Raw genomic sequence first — 20,376 nt, 5'->3', positions numbered from 1 at the left:
TGCACCCTCAGCTCTGACCAAGGGGAGCAACCAATACAGTGGAAAAGATGAAAAGCCGCGAACAGTACTTAGGCATCAACACTAAACGAAGAATTGATTTCCTGTAAAGAGTCTGAGTGTTTGAGAAAAAGCAGGTCTTGCGGTTGACAGGAAACTCAGGAAAGCATGTGTATTGATTTCATTGATAAATTCAATTAAATCTGGGGAAAACTATACTGCATTTACTTAATACTGGCATGTTTAGGATGAAACTCCCTTTGACCCAAGATTCCCAGTTGACTCCTGCAAAAGGGCGAAGTCAGGGCATTCTCTGAGCGAAGGTATGTAATACACCGTACACCCTCACGAGATACTACAGCGAATTATCTTTTGGTCACGTCATACAGCCCAGAGGAGAACGCCTGGAAACGGTTTGGGGAGACGGTGGTGAAGTCCCGTCCTCGGTGGACTGGAGTCGTTTCCGCTCTCTGGTAGTCCCGCGCCGCCGCAGGCTAGGAAGCGAGGGGACTCCGGATCCCGGTTGCCCGCAGCATCTCCCCAGAGTTCTTCTGAAAAACCAGCGGGTTAGGGATGCTCATCTTTTGCTTGTCATTATAAATCTGCTTCTTATTAAGCTCTCATGATTTTTTAAGTTGCTATGCGTAGCGTTTGCTTCTTCTGGCCGGGAAGAGAGAGCGCCGAGCGCCCCGGAGCCAAGCCGGGTACCACGGAGCGGGGCCGTGGCCGTGGGCGGGGCATCTTCACAGCGTCCGGCTGCGCCCCGCCGCCGGCGGGAGGCGGTAGCGGCGGCGGCGGGGCCTGAACGGCGCGGGGATTGGTTGCGGAGGGCGGAGACGTCAGGCTCCCGCGGCCGGAGCGGCGGCCCGGCTCGGCGCGGCGCAGCGCAGTCGGGTCGAGCGCTCACCACAGAGAGGAGGTTTCCTAGGCCGTCCCGCCTTCTGCCGCCGTCGCCGGGCTGCGCCGCTCGAGCCCGGACGCGCCTCTGCGCTCCTCGCCGCTTCCACCCCCGCGGCCGCCGCTCCCCTCGACGTCCGCACCCACACCATGACGAAGAAAGAGAAGAAGTCCTTCAACCAGAGCCTGGCCGAGTGGAAGCTCTTCATCTACAACCCGACCACCGGAGAGTTCCTGGGGCGCACCGCCAAGAGCTGGGGTGAGCGGGCGGCGGTTGGGCGCCGGGGCCGGCCGCGGTCCGGGGGGGCGCTGGGCGGGGTCGGGTGGGAAGGGAAGGCGGGAGGCGGCTCCCCGCGCGGGGGCCCCGGGAGCCGCCGCTGCCTCCGCCCGCAGCGGTTTTCGCCACGGCCGCCAGACTCGAACGCGGGCGGCGGCGCCGGAGGAGCAGCGCGGCCCCATTCATTTCTCGCGGGTTCGCGGCGGGCGAGCGAGGCTGCGGGGCCCGCTGGCAGCCGCCGCCGGGCCGCGCCGGTTCCTTCCTCACTGCCGGGAGCGGGCCGCACGTGCTGCCCGGGCCTGCGGCGCCGGAAGCCGGCAAACGCTGCCCCGAACCCCGAGCGCGTGGGGGCCGAGCGCCCGGCCTCCTTTGTACGGAGCGCGCCGGCCCGGAGAGGCCTGGCGGAGGCGGCCAGCGGCGCCGAGCGGTTTGGGGAAGCCCGACCTTGCCCCACGCCCGGGGAGAGGAAATTTCCACTCCCGCCGCTATCTTGTGACTCGTCCACGCTGCCACCCCAGCAGGTCGGAAGAGTGTGAGTGTTAAGTGTGTGGTCTGCACGCATGTTTTAAGCACACAAGTACACGGTACACGAAAGTGCACTTGAGTTTGGACAGTGAAAAGACCTTTGAAAAGGTTGCTTTCTCCCTAATTCCTTTTTAATGACACAGGTTTTCTTACCAACGTGCTTCATTGGGGGAAAGTAAATCCGGTCTGAATGGCACAGTTTTTTTTCCTGTTCCTTCAAAACGTGTGATGATTGAATTTGCTAGCAGTTTTCCTCTGCATGGGTTCTTTGTTTTAAAAGAAATATTTAAACCATCCGCCAGTGTGGTGCTGCTTTAGGGTGACTCTTTTTTTTTTTTTGAAAAATTATGCTTATGTCTGAATAAGGACTAGTGGTCTTCCTTCTCCCCCCTTTACATTAAGTAAACTAGTTTTTCTTTCCTTTGGAAAAATATATTGTTAGTTGGTCATGACAGACCTTTTTTTTCTGAGTGAGAATATTTCTAGAGTTGAGAACTATTCGGGCATGACATTGTCAAGAGAAGCACGAGGAGAGTAAATTTGCTCTGACTTAGAAAATAGACTGGCTGCTGCTTGAAATCGGCTCCTCCAGAGTGGAAAGGCGGCTTAAAGTCCTATCACAAGCTGAAAGGGGCCTTGGAGGTTTTTTAGCCCAAACCCTGCTTTAGAGACGAGAAAAATGAGCCCCAGAGAGGTTGCGTTTTTGCTTTATGTAAAATTACATATTCCAAAGAGCCAAGAAAAGAACCAGTTGTCCTTTAATCCTAGTCCAGCGGTGGTGTTATTTTACAGATGCCTTGCCTAACTTCATGGTAATCACTCAAGATTTTTATTCGAATGGCTGTCTGTGGGGAACCCACTAATGTGATGAGGAAATAGATCTTGCATCTGGAATTAAATGGGGGAAAAACTGTAAACAGTTATTATTGTTTCTAGAGTGTACTAACTTTCTGCTGAAGGAATTTTTGAGTGGTGGAGAGTGGTTCATTTGTGTCGACTACCTTTCTCAGTGCCTTCTCATTTCCAGTAATAAGTATCTGCACTTTGTGTTAGAATGACATTTCTTAGTGCAGGTTGTGCTCCTTATTTAGCCTTTGTATTATATGCTTTTGGGGTAGAGATTTTATTTGGTACGTGCATGTAAATAGATAACACGCACAAATTATCAGAGTATGCGGCACCCTGTAAGGGCAGTGGGAGTAGTACAAGTAAAGCTGGGATTAGTTTTGGAAGGATTAAAGCAAGACCTTTTTTTCAAAATCGAAAATATCAACAAATAGTAAATTTCTGGGTTTATTGTAATAATAGTAAGCCAGTGGAGAATGGCATAAATAGGTGAAAGCTATCCATAATCCTATCCCAATATAAGGGCACTCACTCCAAGGAAATGTGGAGGAGTGGTGCCTGGAGGCTGAAGTCCATACTCAGCTCACTGAGCTGTGTACCCTAGAGCATGGGGTCTGCCTGGAGAAAGCATATCTTCTTGTAGTTCTCAGAAAAGCAGTGTATGAGTGAGCTGCCTGATCTCATCACCCCAGAGATGTCCACTATTCATATTTTGGTATACGTCTGGGCAGACTTAAAAATGTATATAATGTTATTATTAATTTTTTTTAACAAAAAGAGATCATACCGTAAGTGTTGCTTTATAATCTTTTGAGTATATTGTGGGCATCTTCCCATGTTAATAAATAAAGACCTATATCACCACTTTTAATAGCTGGCTAGTGTTCCATTGTATAGTTAGATGTACTGGGATTTTTTTTTTTTTTAAGTTTACTAACGTGTACCGTATGTATACATGGGAGATACCCAGGGTAATAGGAGTAACTCCTGATTTTTTTTTAACCAGTGCATTATTGTATGTATTGGTCCCTCCTCCTCCCATTCCCTTCATTCTTGTACATTTTTGCAAATTTATTTCCTTGAGATATGTTTCTACTGGTGGAATTTCTGGGTTGTGGATAATATTATGTACATTTTCTGAAAACATGTTATACGCTCTTTTTTTAAACCTCATTTGTGCAAATTTTTTCGTTTAGTCGCTTTTGAAATTAATGCAAGGGGAGGGGGATTATTACATCTATTTTTGACCTAGGTAAATTTGCTGGGCTGCTGGCATATAGAGAAAACCTTTCTCTACCTCAAGGATTCTATAAAGACATTCATTTAAGATGTTTCCTGATTTTATTTTTTACATTCAAGTCTTTAGTACATTTGTCCCATGTAATCTGAGGTTCCTCTCCAAGTGCATTATATATGTTAAAAACACATGTTTAAAAAGCAGTTTTGCAGTTTACCTTGGGGATAAAGTGAAAATACTACGTTTCATCTCATTGCCTTATTTAAAACAGCTGTGTGAAGAATTTGATTAGCTTCTTGTATATTTGGCTAATATGTGACACTTGGTTACAGCAGTTTCAAAATGCTTATATATATGTACTTACCTCATTCCATTTTCACAGCTTTCTAACGCACGCCATGTAGGTGATCGAAGTGTTCCTAAGAGCTGTTTTCTCAAGCTGGACAGTAAGGACGCATCAGGAATAAGTAGTTGCCTTTTATGAAAACACAGGACAAAGAAAATTTAGCACCTTGTGGCTATGTTGCAGATATTAAACCTAAATGCATTACGTACAATTAGAGTAAAAGGCAGCTCAAAGATCATCTAGTGTTATTTAATTGTAAACAGTGGACCATGTGTTGCAGTTAACATTTTTAAAAATAATGAAATAGAAGAGAAAAATTATCAAAGTTTATTCTCCCTAATAAGTTTATTCTAAGGGAAAATGTCATTCTGTGAAACTTTTTGTATTTTGGATATTCAGATACCCTGATGTAAAATGTATTTCGTACTGTGGCTCACCATCAAGAAAAGCTTGAAAGCCACTAATCTAGTCCTGTGCCCTCATTTTCATACGTGAGAAAATTGAACCCACAGATCTGATATGTCAGAATTCACTTACTCAGCTAGTGATAGAATCCTTGGCCTCAGACTCTCCAAGGACAGAGTTTTGTTTTTTTTTTTAAAACATGATGTGATGTCATTTAATGACATCTGCTTGTGGGCTTCTTTGGAGTTCATTATCTTAAGGTTATCTGTCAATAAATGCTTTATTTTAACATGGACCTAAAACTCAAGTTACTGATTCCAAGCAGGGTCAGGATTCTGGACCAAAACTACTAATATCTACATTTTGTTCATGTGCTTCTCTTTTATTATAGGTCCATGACATGCTGTTTTTTCAGTCACCTGCTCCCATTCTGGGTTATGCCTCAGTAAATGCTCTGCTTTGGAGATCAGGCTACATCCCATCTTGGGTGTCTGACTGTAGGGGAGAAGGCAAGTGTGTTTATTTTCCCAGCTTTGTAAGGTATTCTTTGTCCTGTGGAGTGACATATTAAAGAAACTTTACAAAAATTTGCACTGTTGGGAAAGTAACAGGACTTGCCTTCCCCTGTGTGCAGGGTATAAATGAAGGGCAGTGGTGGGTGTGTCAGCGGCAGCAGCTGAGGCTAACCGCGCTGTCCCCCAGCAGGAGGCAGCACTTCTGGACCGCTAGTGGGAGGGAGGGAGGGGGCAAGTGTGTGTGTGATGTTCCCGATACCTTTGTAATTACAGTAGGGTGTGCTTTACTGTGTTAAAGAGCAGCCTCCCCTCACCCCGAAGTAATTCCATTTCTTTGAAATTGACTTTTGAATTTATATTTTTAGAATTAATTTAGTTGTATTAAAAGAAGTTTAAAAACCCTCCTGTCCTTAGTAACAACTTTACTGTGATTTATCATCGTGTTTGATTAAGGACCATTTAACGCTTTTATGTTCCAAACACTTTTATTGAAATATGCCAAGAGTACATGGGCAGCACACATGTATGAGCAGGAAAAGAAAAATCACATGTACAATAATTTTTAAAAAGTGAAGGTTAATCTTAGGAGATATCAGTTCCCCTTCCCCTCCCCCTTTCGACTTCCAGCATTTCCATTATGGTTAAGCCTCTACTAACCTAGCATTTTAAAAAAAGGAATTGTGTAATAGGAGGGAAAAAAATTAACTTTGGAAGATAAATTTATTATGTTCTAATTATGCATTCATTACATTGATTTTGAAGTAAAACCTGTCATCTTTAATCACATAGAGTAACCACTGTTAACATTTTCCTATGTATAAAGTTTTTTCAAATGTATAAATAAAATTTGAAAATACACAGTTAGATATCCCTAGTTTGATCACTTAACGTTTAAGGAGAATGTTTTTTATTCCTCTGCCACTTTCTGTTGGGGTATCCCTGGCCCTCTCCATCACCTCTGTGGGGACTGTCCACACTTCCTGCTAGAACTTACATGTTCTGGTGGCTTTAGTTATTATCTCCATTTGAGACCCCCAAATCTGCATTTCTAGTCCCTAAGACTTTTGTATTCTTATTACCAAACGCCTGTCAGAAATCTTCAGTTGGACGTTTCATGGGCACCTCTTCGTGTAACTCTGTTGCCCTCGGGGCTCCTTAGCGTGACGTGCAGACTCTTTGCAGTCTGGCTGGCATATTTCTCTCCTGTCATCTCTGCTGTTCCACATAGTTCTCTCCCACTGCTTTTGGGCCTGTTTCCTAGCTTCCGAGCCTCTCCTTCCTTCAACTTGGCCTGGCTACTCAGATGTCAGCTGTGATGGCCTGATCTCTGGTAAACATTTTCGAACCATTCTTTGCCTTGAGACTGGGTCAAGTGCTCCAGTGTATTCTATGATACCTTTTTCTAGTATAGTATTTATGACTTCAACAGTATTGTTGTTGCCCGCTTATTTGACATAAGCTTCTTATTCACATCTTACCCGTCTTGAATTCCCTAACACCTAGCCTGTTGCCCGGCACTTAGTGGGAATGTAATAAAAATTGATTGAATGAATGAACAGTATTATGAAATGTTCCCAGTCTAATTAAATGTAATTCGTCTTCTGCAACATTGTTTTTAATGTCTTTGATGGTTTTGGTGTATCATAGCATAATGGTTCACCCAGTGTTTGGGCATTTTCCTTTTTTTTTTTCCTTTTGGCTACAGCACTGATGGTTTTCATAGTTCAGTGTTCAGAAAAAGCTTCCACTTAACTTTCTCACGGGAGACTCAGCTGAGTTTGACATGCCTGGGTCGTGCATCTGATTAGGATAACAGAACCAGGGTAGTTATCCAGGCCTCCTGTGTCCTGCTTTATTGCTCTATTCTGCTTATATGGCTCTATGAGAACTTCATAAAGATTTTTTTTTCTTTTTAAACTTAACTGCTCTCAGATTTAATGGGGGTTTATTTAATAGTGTCATCCTCTCCCTACAGGGTGCTATTTAACTAATAATATTTTTAAAAAGAATTCCCTAACTTCACAACCTCCCCATATCTGTTTTAAACTTTGTAACTGAGTCATTGGTGGAGCTGGCTCTTAGTTATGACTTCCTCCTAGTATTTTGCTGATGCCATGGTAAGGAATTGACCCTTGTCCACAGCATGAGGTACTTTTCTTTTGATGGTTTCTGGCCAGTTGGCAGTATCTGGTCTGTAAAAGTGGCCCTTACCCCTACTCCATACTTCTCTAGCCATTCCTTTCCTGGTTCTCTTGTTTCCTAGATGTAGATTTCCCAGGTGCTGTCTTTGGCCTTGTTTTCTCTTCATCTTCTTCATCTCATAAAACAATTGCAAAGATTACTGACAAATTTTACTTCTTGGTTAACATCTCTCTGAGATTCCAGTTGCTTCTTGCGTATCCCATAAACCTGCGAGTGAGGCTTAGACAACTCCAGTACCTTGTTTATCAACTGATAAACAGAGCTGTTTCCCCTTCCTCCACTGAAGTTGTGAGTTGCTTCTGTATTTGCAATTTTTGAAGATTATCACTACCATTTCTGCCATCTGGGCTCTGAACCTGGCCAAACCATGCCAATGGTACTTCCATAACACCTCTTGAATCTCTTGGTGACCCACACCCTCATTACCACTGCTACAGTTAATTCAGGAATTAATTTTCTCTGACCTACTCACCACTGCCCCACCTCACCCCACCCTCCAGCATCTTGTGAAAACAGGCATTCAGAGGGAGCCCAGGGTGCTTGTTTTTGCTAGCTTCATAATGCTAACCACCTGTTGCACATTGCAGAGCCCTCAGTATTCCCACCAACCCTGCCCCTCTTTTTCAGGATCTGGTAGTGCCTTTTCTTGTAAATTCTCTGATTAAAAAACTTAAAGCACCAGATGAAGATCTTTTGTAAATTTCTTTCAAAATTGGTCCTAGTTTAAAGAGACCACTGGCTTTCCAACTTCTATCTGCTGCTTATAAAAAGTGTAGTGTTGTTGACTGGGGAAGTTGGGCCCTTCTGGTGCAGCCCCAGAAAGATCCAAGGAATCCGTTGGAATCATTGTGACTAAACCAGTGTAACTTCACTGCTATCAGATTATTTCTAAGGCTGCAGCTTCGGTCAAGCTACTCCCTGTACCCCAAGGCTGTTGGGATTCCCCACTGCTTTCAGAAGGTTTAAATCAGTTCCAGACAGCCTGGTATTCCGGATATATTACATAGTGGCTTAGAACTACATTTCCAACCTTATACAATCTGTCATTTTACACCCTGCTCCCTGTGTACCACATGTCATAGCCAAATGGGTCTGTCTGAGGCCCCTTGGTCTAGGATGCCCTGCTCATTCCCTCTCCCGTGCCCTTCATTCTCTGCATCATAACTTCTCTCCTGCTTCATAGATCTAGTGCCCTCTCTGCCATAAGCCTTCTCGGACTTGCCCAGGTGAAAATAATACATTTGTCGTCTCTAACACCTAAAAATTTTGTATCCTGGATTAGAGTTGTTTATATACATTGTTCCCACTAGCTGGATGTTCTCACAGAGAGGAATCACAGGTGCGTTTTATGCTACAACATCTAGCACATAGTAAGCACTTACTATTTTTTTGATGAATCAATTGTCATTTAGTCAGCTTCCACTTGTGATTCACCTGGTCGTTGGGCTAAAGTTGAGAGTATTTTGATTAATTGGTATAGCTCCACACTGTGAAAGTCTTGTTTGTGGAGAAACTTGCTCATCATTCCCCTCAGCTCACCATGATTCTGTTCCACTAAATTTCTAATTCATTGAAGTTTCCAGATAGGGCATCGTAGTCAAAGTGAGCCTGTGGGCCTATGTATTTTTGCTTGATAAGTCTTAGAAGTTTACCAGTATACTGAGAAGGTGTTCAGACTAGGACTCAGAATATAGATCTGAATTAGAATTCCACATCTCCATCTAAGCTTAGGTAAGTCATTAAAAATCTCTTGGTCTTAGTTTCCTCTGTAAGGGAGAAGTTGCACGAGATAGTTTCAGATGTCACATTGGAATGAAAAACAAGGCCTATATAAATGCTTTTGAACAGGAGGCTGCAAACTTTTTCTTTAAAGGACCAGATAATATTTTAGGCTTTGCCAGGAATACAGTATGTGTTGCAGCTACTCAACTCTGCTGTTAGTAGCTTGAAAGCGGCCGTAAACAATATGTAAACTAGTGGCCTAGCTGCGTTTCAGTAGTTTATTTACAAAAACAGGCAGCAGCCATGATTTGCTGACCTATGCTTTAGAAGTTAGTTAGTGGTCAGCGTAGGCTAATCCAAGAAACCTGAACGTGTCTTAAATGGAATGTGGACTCCTGGCTTTGTTTTTTTCATATAACAAAAGTAACTTCATTATTTGAGTTTTTATAGTACATATGTGAATAGTCAGTAAGTCCACTGTCATCCTCAGCTTCTTCCCTGGGTAACCACTGTTACCTATCATACTTTTTAAAACATATGTGGTATATCCACTTTGGATAAAGGTCTAATAATTTCCTGTAAAAGTAAATATATACTTACCCCATGATCCCCAGCAGTTTACCCAAGAAAAATGAAAACATATGTCCACAAAAATACACAAAATATTCATAGTAGCTCCAAACTGGAAAGAGCCCAGGTGTCCGGCAGTAGAATGGATAAACAAACCAGTGTCCACGCAGTGGAATACTACTCAACAGTAAAAAGGAGCAAACTACAGATAACACAAAACATGGGTGAATCCCACAATTAGGCTGAGCAGAAAAGAAGCTTTACCGAAGAGAATATACTATATAATTTCATTTCTTTGAAACTCTAAATCAAGCAATACTTACCTATGCTGGGGAAAAGCCCAGAATGGTGTTTGCCTCTAGGATGGTGGTCATGGGGATTGACTGGGAAGGGGCATGAGAACTTTATAGGGTGATGGCAATGTTCTGTATCTTGATAGCTGTTTAAATCATAGAGGTGAATGTATTTCTCAACAGCCGTGTCATGGTACCTTGGAGATTTGTGTATTTCACTAAATGTAATTTTCCCTCAATTTTAGTTAATATACATGTTGAAGTGTTGAGGGGTTAAGTCTACTGACATCTGCAACTTGAAATTCTTAAAAAAAAATAGATGGTGAGTAGATAAGAGGTAAATATAGTAGACTTTACTGTAGAATCTAGGTGGGGTTTATGCGTGTTCACTTACATTTCTTTTAACTTTTGTGTGTATTTGTAAATATTCCTAATTGGATGTTGGAGAAAAAAGAATACATAAATATATTCATGTTTCTCTTCACTGCCTTCTACCAGTCGCAGTCTTTCCCACAGATGATTGCTTATCAGTTTTCCTACCAGTCCTTTTTCAACACACTTATATATGTGTATATGTATATGTGTGTGTGTGTGTGTGTGTATGTGTATATATGGACTATGTAGGAATAATTTTCCACTTTTACATGAGTAATAGGAAGAATGTATGTTCTAGAACTTGCTTTTTTTCACTTAATATGTCTTGACTGTTTCCATGTCTCTCTATCTCCCCCCTCCCCAATTTATTTACCTTATTCCTTTGAGTCATTGCATAATATTCCATAGTGTAGGGATATATATCCAAGATACATGTATATATTTCTTTGTGATGAATATTTAGATTGTTTCCAATTTTTCTCTTGCAAATTGTGCAGTGCATGTGTGCAACTATTTATCCAGGGTAGTCACTGAGAAATGGAATCACCAGTTTATAGTATATGTTTATTTTTATATTAATTTATTGTCCTCCAGTAAAGCTGTACCAGTGTATACTCCCACCAGCAGGGATCAAATTACCTGTTTCCCTTCAACTTTCTGAGCATTGGTTATCATCACTCTTTAAAAATTTTTGCCAGTTTGATGGGATGCTGGTGTCTTGGTTGGTTCAATTTGCAGTATCTCTGATAATTGCAACTTATGTTTGCTCAGTTTTCGTTTCTTTACAGCGACCTGCTCATCTTTTTGCTGTATTTTGTCTCTTAATTGTTTTATTTTAAAAATTATACTTGTTTAAATAAATATTATCACAAATTTAACAGCCTTTTATAGGCTGTTCCTGATCACTTATCCCAAAATATATTGAATAATCCATCATTTTCTCACTGATTTGAAATGCCAGCTTTGTTACATGGATTTTATATGGATCCTTTCTTGATTATTGTTGTGTTTTGTTATTAATCTGTATCTCTGTTCCTGTGTCATTATCACTCTATAGCATGTAAGCTCTATGTAAGTGTTTAAAATAAAATAAATTTGTGAAATCTGTGCGAGTACCATCTGTTTAGTTTTGGTATCTGGAGAGTGCTAGCCTTATAAAGATTTAGGTAATTTACGGAGCATACAAAAAAGATAGCTTGTGTGTAGAGAAAGAATCTACTTCTTGAAAATTGGGAGAACTAACTAAAGCCGTTTGGACATAGTGTCTCAGGGATAGAGCTCTGTTTATTTCTTGTAAAAACTTCTGATTTGAATATGTTTATTTTCTTTAAAAATCATATATTTCATCTATTTTCGAGCTTACTAGTTGGAAACTGGTTTTATTGATAAAATTAATGATTTTTTTTGCATTTGTTTACATTAACTTGTGCTAGTATCTTAAATCTCCTACTTTCCTTGAATTTATTTTAGTCTTGAATTTAAAACCTGGCTTTTTGGTTAGTCTGGTTTTTTAGTGAATGCGTATAAGGCTATGGATTTTCCTTTGTGTTCTTCTTCGGCTACATGATTGTTTTGAATTTTGCATATTTTGGGTTTTGTTGTCTTTTTAATCCAAAGGTTATTTAGCAGTCCATTTTCTAAATTTTTGTTATACTTCTCTAACATACTTTGATTTTGAAAAATGTGGCCTCTTTTTTTTTTTTTTTTTTTTTAGGTTTGTTATTTTTTATTTTGGTTTGGTTTGGTTTTTTGAAATTTAAGTCATGGTCAGTTTTGAGGCAATGTTCCAGGTTTATAAAGAGTATATTTTCTGGTGACTACAAAGTTTTATATATATTAAATAACTATTAGTTGTGTTTTTAAAATATTAGCCTTTTTGTTATTGTTTACCTGATCTGTGGATTTCTGGAAGAGGTACGTTAAAATCTCTACAGATGATTGTGATAAATTTTGCTTTACATATCTTAAGCCACTTAGCATCACAAATGTTCGTGGCTTTTATGCTGTATCTTCTTGATGTGTTTTGTTTACTTTTTATTAATAGAGAATATCTTTGCTTTGTTAAGACCTTTTGACTTGAATTCTAAATAGTTTGCTTACAGTAATAAGCCACATCTACATTTCTTTTTGTTAGCCAAGATCTACTTTATTTTCAACCAGTATGTGTTATAATTTTAGGTTTTTATCTAAATAGCATTTATTTATAGTGCTATAAGGTTTTCTTTAACCCACTTTGAGAATGTCTTTTATTAGACTACTATTAAATTATTCCTACCTTAATATTTTGGGGATTTTAACTTGTTATTAAATTAAAATCAAATTTTAACTATGTAAAATACAGACGAATGTAGTGGCAAAAGGAGCTCATCGGCTGGCTGAAGGATGTACGGATTGTGGACGGGCACAAGGAACCTTTCAGAGGTGATAGAAATGTTCTGTACCATTAGTGTAGTGGTGGTCTCACAGTACATGCAGCTGTCTGCTCGTTGGGATTGTGCACTTGGAATCAGTGAAAATTATTGTATGTAAGCTATTCCTCAGACCTGATAAGGAAAAGAAATTAAAATCAACACTTACTTAGATGTTACCAGCAAGTCTTACTGGTTTCTTTGCTCACCATTGCTTTATATATTTTTCTTCTTTGTCTTAGATTTTTAAAGAAAACTTTAAAAAATGAAAAAATGTACAATTATATTAGCTTTTTCTAGAATTTAGTCTGTGAACTTTGTCCTTTTCTTTCAGGTTAGATAATATATAAGTTTTTCTTCCAAAAAGAAGGAAATGAAGACAGTGTAGCTAAAACTTAAAGCCTCCGCAGTTTGGAATATACTGTTGTTTTATTTTTGGCTGATGAGATACCTGTCAGTCATATTTCTCTGCTCTAGGTAAAACCCGTTTTATCTTTTTAGAAGCTTTAAGAAATGTTCACTTTATTTTTAGTATTCTGAAATTTTACCTTTTTCTATCTAGGTATAGGGTGTTTTCTAGTATTTTTCAATCTTTTCCAATCTAGACACAAAATGTGTTATTTCTTTGGGCATTCCTCCCCATCCCCTTTTCTGGTGGAATTCCTGTTAGATTTATTGATATTCTGGTTCTGTCTCCCGTGTCTCAACAATCTCCGTACACTCTCTCTCTGTCTTTTTGCCCAGTATTGTAAAGCACCTTGGTTTGATCTTTTAGCTCACTGTATTTTTCTTTGGCTTGGCTAGTTCTCTTCCAAATTTTTGTTTTTTAAATAGCTTTATTGAGGTATAATTGTGACATATGGTAAACTGCACGTATTTAAAATTAAAATGTGTAACTTGAGTTTTGATGCGTCTTCACCTATATGCATATACATATATTGTACCCATGGAACTATGACTCTAATCAAGATAATGAAAATATTCATCACTCCCCAGATTTCCTCTTTCCCATTTGTAATCCTTTTCTTTCCCTACCTCCCCAGTATCCAGGCAAAAAATAGATCTGCTTTTTGACAGTTTAGATTAGTTTGTATTTTCTGAAACTTTAAATGCATGGAATCATGTAGCGTGTTCTCTTTGGGGTCAGGAGTGCTGAGTTCTTTCATTCAGCACAGTTATTTTGAGAAGTAGTTCATGAATAGTATTCCATTATATTATATGCCAGAATTTATTAATTCATCTGTAGATGTGCTTTTGGGTTGTTTGGAGTTTTTAGTGATTACAAATAAAGCATTTACAAATATTCATATACTTCTGCGAATGTGTGCTTTCGTTTTTCTTGGTTAAATACCTAGGAATGGATTGGCTGGATCCTATCGTAGGTATATGCTACTAACTTTTCAAAAAATTGTTTTCCAAAATCGGTTTTTGTTTTGGCACGTTCCCACCAGCAGTGTCTTAGCGTGTCAGTTGCTCCGCTCCTAGATCATCGCTTGGTATGGTCAGTCTTTAGAATTTCTAGCATTCTGGTGAGCATGTAGTGGTTTTGATTTGCCCTTCTTGGATAACTAGTGATGTTGAGTGTGTTTTCATGAGCTTTATTGTTTTGCAATTCTCATTACATCTTTGATGAAGTTTCTGTTCAAAACTTTTGTCCATGTTTTAGAAATTTGTTTTGTAGTAAGAGTTCTTTATATATTCTAGATGCAAATAAGTAATTTATTGGTTTCATATTATGCAAAATATTTTTCCCAGTCTTTGGTTTGCTTTTTTGTTAGGTGTCTGGATTTTTTCTTCTTATTATTTGACTCTTCTGCAGTTCAGCTTATCTACTAAGTTTTAAAATTTTAACAATCAGAATATGAGATCAGATTTTGAAAAATTATCCTCTTATACTCTGTATTTTAATTATATTCATGCTTCCCCCCCTTGTTCTGTACCCTGTTAAAACCCAGTTTTTTCAGGCATTACTTTCTTTGTTGCGTTTGATACTTTATTGGATTAGTTTTTCTTCTCAATATTTTGTAATTATTGGTTCTCTGCACCTCTTCTTTGTACTTAGACTTCCCTGTCACAGCATTCAGGGACGAGGCATAGGTAGCCAAGAGCTGGTCAGGTATGGAGATTCTCTCCACTCCTTTAGATTTTTACCAACCCATCCAGGACCTTGCCCAGTTTTTATCCCAAGCCCCAGTGTTCCCTTCGTCATAGCGTGTACAAAAATTAACACACAGTGGATCAAAGACCCAGACTTAAAGAGCTAAAACTAAAAATTCTTAGAAGAAAATGTAATTGCAAGTCTTCATGACTTTGGATTAGGCAGTGGTGTTTTAGATATGATACCAAAAGTCAAGCAACCAAGGAGGAAAATAGATAAATTGGACTTCTTTGAGATTAAGAACTTTTCTGCTTTAAAGGGCACTGTTGGCACCCGGCGGGGCATGGCGTCCGAGCAAAGTGGGCGTCGGCTGGTGGCCAGTGATGGGTCTCGAGCGGGGGCCGAGAGCCGGGGCAGGCGGGGCCGCTTTCTGCCTCTCGCTGGCCGCCACTACGACGGCGGCAGGCGCCAGCGAGGCCCGTGGGGAGTGGCGGCGCAGCCGGGCGGGTGGGACCGTCGCCCGGGTCCTGGCCCGCACTCAACCGGAGCGATGCTTTTCGCGCTCGGGGAGCTGGTGCAGTGGCTGGGCTTCGCTCCCTTCGAGGTCTTCGTGCACCTGTTGGCCCTGTCGGTGTTCTCCGTGCTACTGGCCCCGCGTGTGGACGGCCTGGCTCCCGGCCTCTCCTGGTGGAACGTGTTCGTGCCCTTCTTCGCCGCTGACGGGCTCAGCACCTACTTCACCACTGTCGTCTCCGTGCGCCTCTTCCAGGATGGAGAGAAGCGGCTGGCCGTGCTCCGCCTTTTCTGGGTCCTCACGGTTCTTAGCCTGAAGTTCGTCTTCGAGATGTTGTTGTGTCAGAAGCTGGTGGAGCAGACTCGGGAGCTCTGGTCCGGCCTGATCATGTCTCCGGTCTTCATTCTCCTGTAGCTGCTCATGATCCGTGCCTGCGGGTCAGCTAGCCTCGCAGAAGATAAGCTAGAATGTGGGACCCCAGGCTGAGGTCCCACTTCCGCCGCACCAGAGGAGAAGTTGGGGTCTGAAAGCCAGCTTGTGCCCTGCTGGGTGCCCAGCTTCCTCTCTAAAAGTCATGTCTGAAATTGTTCCCTCAGCAGGGCTGAAAAGAGCAGCCTTGATTCTTAAAATGTATTCCCTCTTATTTCATGCTTTGAATAGCTAATCTTGAATTGAGATCCTGAGAAGGCCAGACAGTCCTGAACTCCTCTGACAGTTGGAAACTGCATATAAGTAAAGTGTCCTGATGGGCTCTGAGTATTTTCATGGATCCTGGGAAAGTACCCACTGTGCAAAGGCTGCAAAGCTGGACTCGGGATTTCCCCTGGCCAGCAGTGCTGACCTGAGAGCTTACTGCCCCACGCCCCCAAACAAGACTTCCTTAGACGCTTGAGCTCCAAAAAGTGTAACCAGGCAGACAGGAGTATGTTGAATAAGCATGATCAGGACCCTATCTGGGTATCTGTCGCCTGAGAAAAGAACTTGCTTTCAAGGCACTGCTTGGTTTCCTATCCCAGCAGATTGCAGTGTCACAACTTTTCCACCACCTCGTGGCCAGCACTCTTAGCACACCTGAGACCTTTAGGCCACCCTAAGGGAGTAGAGAGAGGAATAGGTGCTCTGATGTGCATAGCCATTGAGACCTACACATGGGAAGTTTGCAGATGGTCTCAGCCCACGCCTGTCGGCCTAAGGGCTTTGGTTTGATGCCAGTCGGATGCCAAATGAGAACATTTGCTGAGATAAAAATAAGAATGTTTTGCTGAAAAAAATAATAGTAAAGGCCACTGTCATGAAAGTGAAAAGACAACCCACAGAATGGGAGAAAATAATTGAACATCATGTATCTGACAAGAGGCTCGTGCCTATAATATATAAAGAACTCTTAGAACTCAATCAAAAGACAACCCAATTTAAAAATGGGCCAAGGATCTGAATAGACAGTTCTCTAAAGAAGATACAAATGACCAATAAGCTCATGAAAAAATGCTCAACATCATTAGTCATTAGGGAAATGCAAATTAAACCCACTAGGAAGTATTAATGAGAATGTGGAGAAATTGGAATCCTGCTGGTGGGAATGTAGAATGTTATAGATGATTTGGAAAATAGTCTGGTAGTTAACTCAAAATACTAAACAGAGTTACCATATGACCAAGCAGTTCCACTCATAGGTGAATGAAATGTGAATTATACCTCAATAAATAGCGCCTTATAAAAATTTGAATATACAAAGGACTTTAAATTTGTACCTGTCCATATAATTGATTTTTTAAAAAATTATACCTGCCTCCGCTTTAAGTTTTTTTTTTTTTACCTATAAACAGGTTGTTAATTTATTTACTAAGGGGAAGTTGTTTTTCATCAGAATTCTCTGAGGTTAAGGCATAGTCTTTCTATTGTCTAGGTACCTTCAGGTAACTAGGAAGTTTGCAGAAGTAGGGAGTCAGATCACATGGTCTCAAAGTGTGTTGAACGGGTGTGGATGTCCAGGCCTTGATGAAGCCTGATGACTTACCTGTTCCCTGCTTACATTAACTAGCGCAGAGGCAGACATGGCACACTGAACAGGTCCCATCTGCACCACCTGTTACTCAGGTAGGGTAGCTCAATTCGTTTCATCCCTGTCATTGTCAGGAATGCATCTGAGTAAATAACTGCAAGATACTGATACACAAGAACAGCAGTTTACAATTTCTGTTTTTATTTTCAGGTATTTTTTTCCTTAGTGTAGGAGAAAGGCGGTTAAGTTGGTAAAGTACTGCCATCCTTGTGAGTGGTCTTTCATATGTGGTTTTTACAAGTGAGATTAATTTTAGTTTTTAAATGTTAAGTTTGTTCTTGGCGAGAGGATCTTATCAAGCAGGGGAAATTGGCTTCAGTGCTGAAAATCACTTTATCTACTCGGTACACTCCCTACATTCAAAATTGACTTGATGGCCACTAGAACATGGCATCAGGTTTGGGACATGGCTATTAATCTGTGCATCTATTTTATGAACCTAACTTTTTTTTTTTGAGATTTTTTTTGATGTGGACCATTTTTAAAGTCTTTATTGAATTTGTTACAATATTGCTTCTGTTTTATGTTGTGGTCTTCTTTTTTTTTTTGGCCCTGAGGCATGTGGGATCTTAGCTCCCCGACCAGGGATGGAACCCGCACCCCCTGCATTGGAAGGTGAAGTCTTAACCGCTGGACCGCCAGGGAAGTCCCAACCCAACTCTTTATAGGAAGTTTTTACACTTTTGTTCGTGTTTGCTCTATGTTCATTTGCTTTGTAACCGTTTTTATAAATCCGCTTTATATTCTTTTTCCTGAAAATGTAAAATCAAATTTGAAAATGGTAAGCATATTTTCAGATGACTTTGAAACACCGCTAAATAATTAAACTCCCGGCACTCCTGTTTTAAACGTCTCCAGTTTAACATCTGCCGCGTCAGGTGACAAACTCCTGTGGCCTCAGTGTGCCTGCTCTGTAAGCGAGGCTTCATTGGATGGAACGCATCCCCCACTCATTATCACATTTATATATTTGTACCCTGGTCTGCCCTGTGGAGGAGTTTATCCATTAGTTCCTACAAATACCCAGATCTGAAAGAATGGTTTTTCTCCTGTATCTCATTACACCATCCTTTGGGCTTTGCCCGTATTTCATCTACCGCTGTAGTAAACGGATCACTTCTTTGAGACTGGTCTTCCTTTGTGTTTCTGCCACAGGATCCCTCTGTGTGGTAGGGAAGTGATGCTGTCTGGAGGCGACCTCCTGTGCTCCTTTCTTCCTTCTGTCCTTTCGCTCCCTATTCTGGCTTCCTGGTAATCGGGGCAGGGGGAGGATGGGGAACGCTGGTCTAAATGAAAATGAAATTGCGTTAACTGTTTCCCCTTGGCTTAAAAAAAGGGGAGGCAGTCTCCTGGCCCGCAGGTAACAAATGAAAGTTATCTAGCTTTTGCCACAATCTGTTTCGGGGGTCACAGGGTCTTTTGAGCATCACAAGAACGTTGTAGAGCCACTCCACAGAAGAAAGATGGATATATTCAGAAATGTATTATTACAGAAGTCATAGAAGCTCTGAAGTTGATCCTTCTGGGGATGAGTGAGGGTGAAGGGTCCATAGATTCCAGGTTAGGAACCCCTGCTCAAGCCCTTCTGCTAGGACAAATATTAATAAGCAGGTTTATGTTAAGACTGGAAAATAAAGCTGATGTTAACTCAACTTTGGGGAATTAAGTGTTCTTTACTATTGCTGTAACTGGGGATTTATTGAATATTCTTTGATTAGGTTTTTTTTTTGGCCGTGCTGCGTGGCATGTGGGATCTTAGTTCCCCGACCAGGGATCCAACCCATGCCCTCTGCATTGGAAGCGTGGAGTCTTAACCACTGGACTGCCAGGGAAGTCCCCTTTGATCAGTTTTTAAATGTTCAAATATAAATGTGTGGCGTTAACAATATATTCTAGTATATAATCTTGATGGTGACCACTTACGATGTTAGATCTTTGAATATAGACATTTGAGAAAAATAATTCTAGATGTTCACAAAATAAATCACTGGCTTAGGATAGATCTTAGTGTTTCCAGATTGTGAAGAAAAAAAGGTTAAGCCCTTGATGTTGACACTTGCGTCTGCCAGCTCTTGCTGCGTGCTTAGCAGTGGAGTTGTCAAGTCCCACTGGTTGGGATGCTCCTCTCTTCACTGTTGCATGATGCTTCCACTCAACCAGTGTTTCCTAAACTTTATTCATTGATACCACCTTCATGATTTACCTTCTCTGCATGTTTCCTGGCTATTCTCTAAGTCAGCTCAGTTTTTAAAACCCAAATTTATGCTAATAATTACCGTGAAATACAGGGTTGATGTGCTAATTCTTTTTTTTTTTTTTGGCCGCCTGTGCGACATGCAGAACTTCCCCTAGGATTGAACCCGTGGCTCCTGTAGTGGAAGCACGGAGTCTTAACCACTGGACCACTGGGGAAGTCCTATGTGTTAATTTTTTTGTTTGTCACATATACATACTGGGGGTTTTGTCCAACCTAAAATCATCTTTTTTCTTTCTAGAGAGCATTAACTCCATTTTGGGAAATACTCCCTTATGTGCTGGAATTTTAAAGCTCTGATCTTGAATCAGTATGATCTGTGGAAGCTGCTTGTACTTGGAAGTATCAGAGGAGAGGAGGGGGTCACAGGATGTGGGTGGGTGCTGCCTGCTGAAATACCCCTTGCTTGGGCAAATTCATATCGTTCTGAATATGAAGATACTTGGCTGTGTGCATGGCAAAGCTTGGAGTTCTAGCCTTGCAATGATGGGTCTGTTTTTTTACCTTGGCCACATCTCACACACACACACACACACACACACACACACACACACACACACAATGTGTATATCTTCAACTTTATGAGTTTTATTTTCTTTTACAGGTTTGATCTTGCTCTTCTACCTAGTCTTTTATGGGTTCCTGGCTGCACTCTTTTCATTCACAATGTGGGCTATGCTTCAGACTCTGAACGATGAGGTTCCAAAATATCGTGACCAGATTCCTAGTCCAGGTAATTAATTATGTTGTGATTATCATGGCTTCTAACAAAATTGGGTTATACTTTATCTTCTCCGTAAGTCTGTATTATATAGCCGGTAGAAGATGTTAAA

General features: G+C 41.1%; 2 protein-coding genes across 2 annotated transcripts in view; both read left to right on the top strand.

Annotated features, from left to right (window-relative positions):
- The first annotated feature begins 821 nt into the window (after positions 1-821).
- ATP1B3 (ATPase Na+/K+ transporting subunit beta 3) overlaps positions 822-20,376 on the top strand; it is a 41,069-nt gene continuing 21,514 nt past the window's right edge. Inside the window, exons 1-2 of the mRNA XM_081234373.1 lie at positions 822-1,153; positions 20,148-20,276. Of these exons, the coding sequence (XP_081090499.1) occupies positions 1,045-1,153; positions 20,148-20,276 (238 nt within the window). The 5' untranslated portion in view covers positions 822-1,044. The remainder of the gene's footprint in view (positions 1,154-20,147; positions 20,277-20,376) is intronic.
- Positions 15,190-16,361, top strand: LOC308617563 (transmembrane protein 203-like). The gene has a single exon (XM_081234743.1). It carries the CDS (start codon positions 15,264-15,266, stop codon positions 15,639-15,641), a length of 378 nt encoding a protein of 125 aa, XP_081090869.1. The 5' UTR covers positions 15,190-15,263; the 3' UTR covers positions 15,642-16,361.

This window comes from Mesoplodon bidens, assembly GCF_964165515.1.
Source record: "Mesoplodon bidens genome assembly, chromosome: 5".
NCBI lineage: Eukaryota > Metazoa > Chordata > Mammalia > Artiodactyla > Ziphiidae > Mesoplodon > Mesoplodon bidens.
The sequence above is the reverse complement of the archived record's forward strand: the minus strand, read 5'-3'. Positions and strand labels throughout refer to the sequence as shown.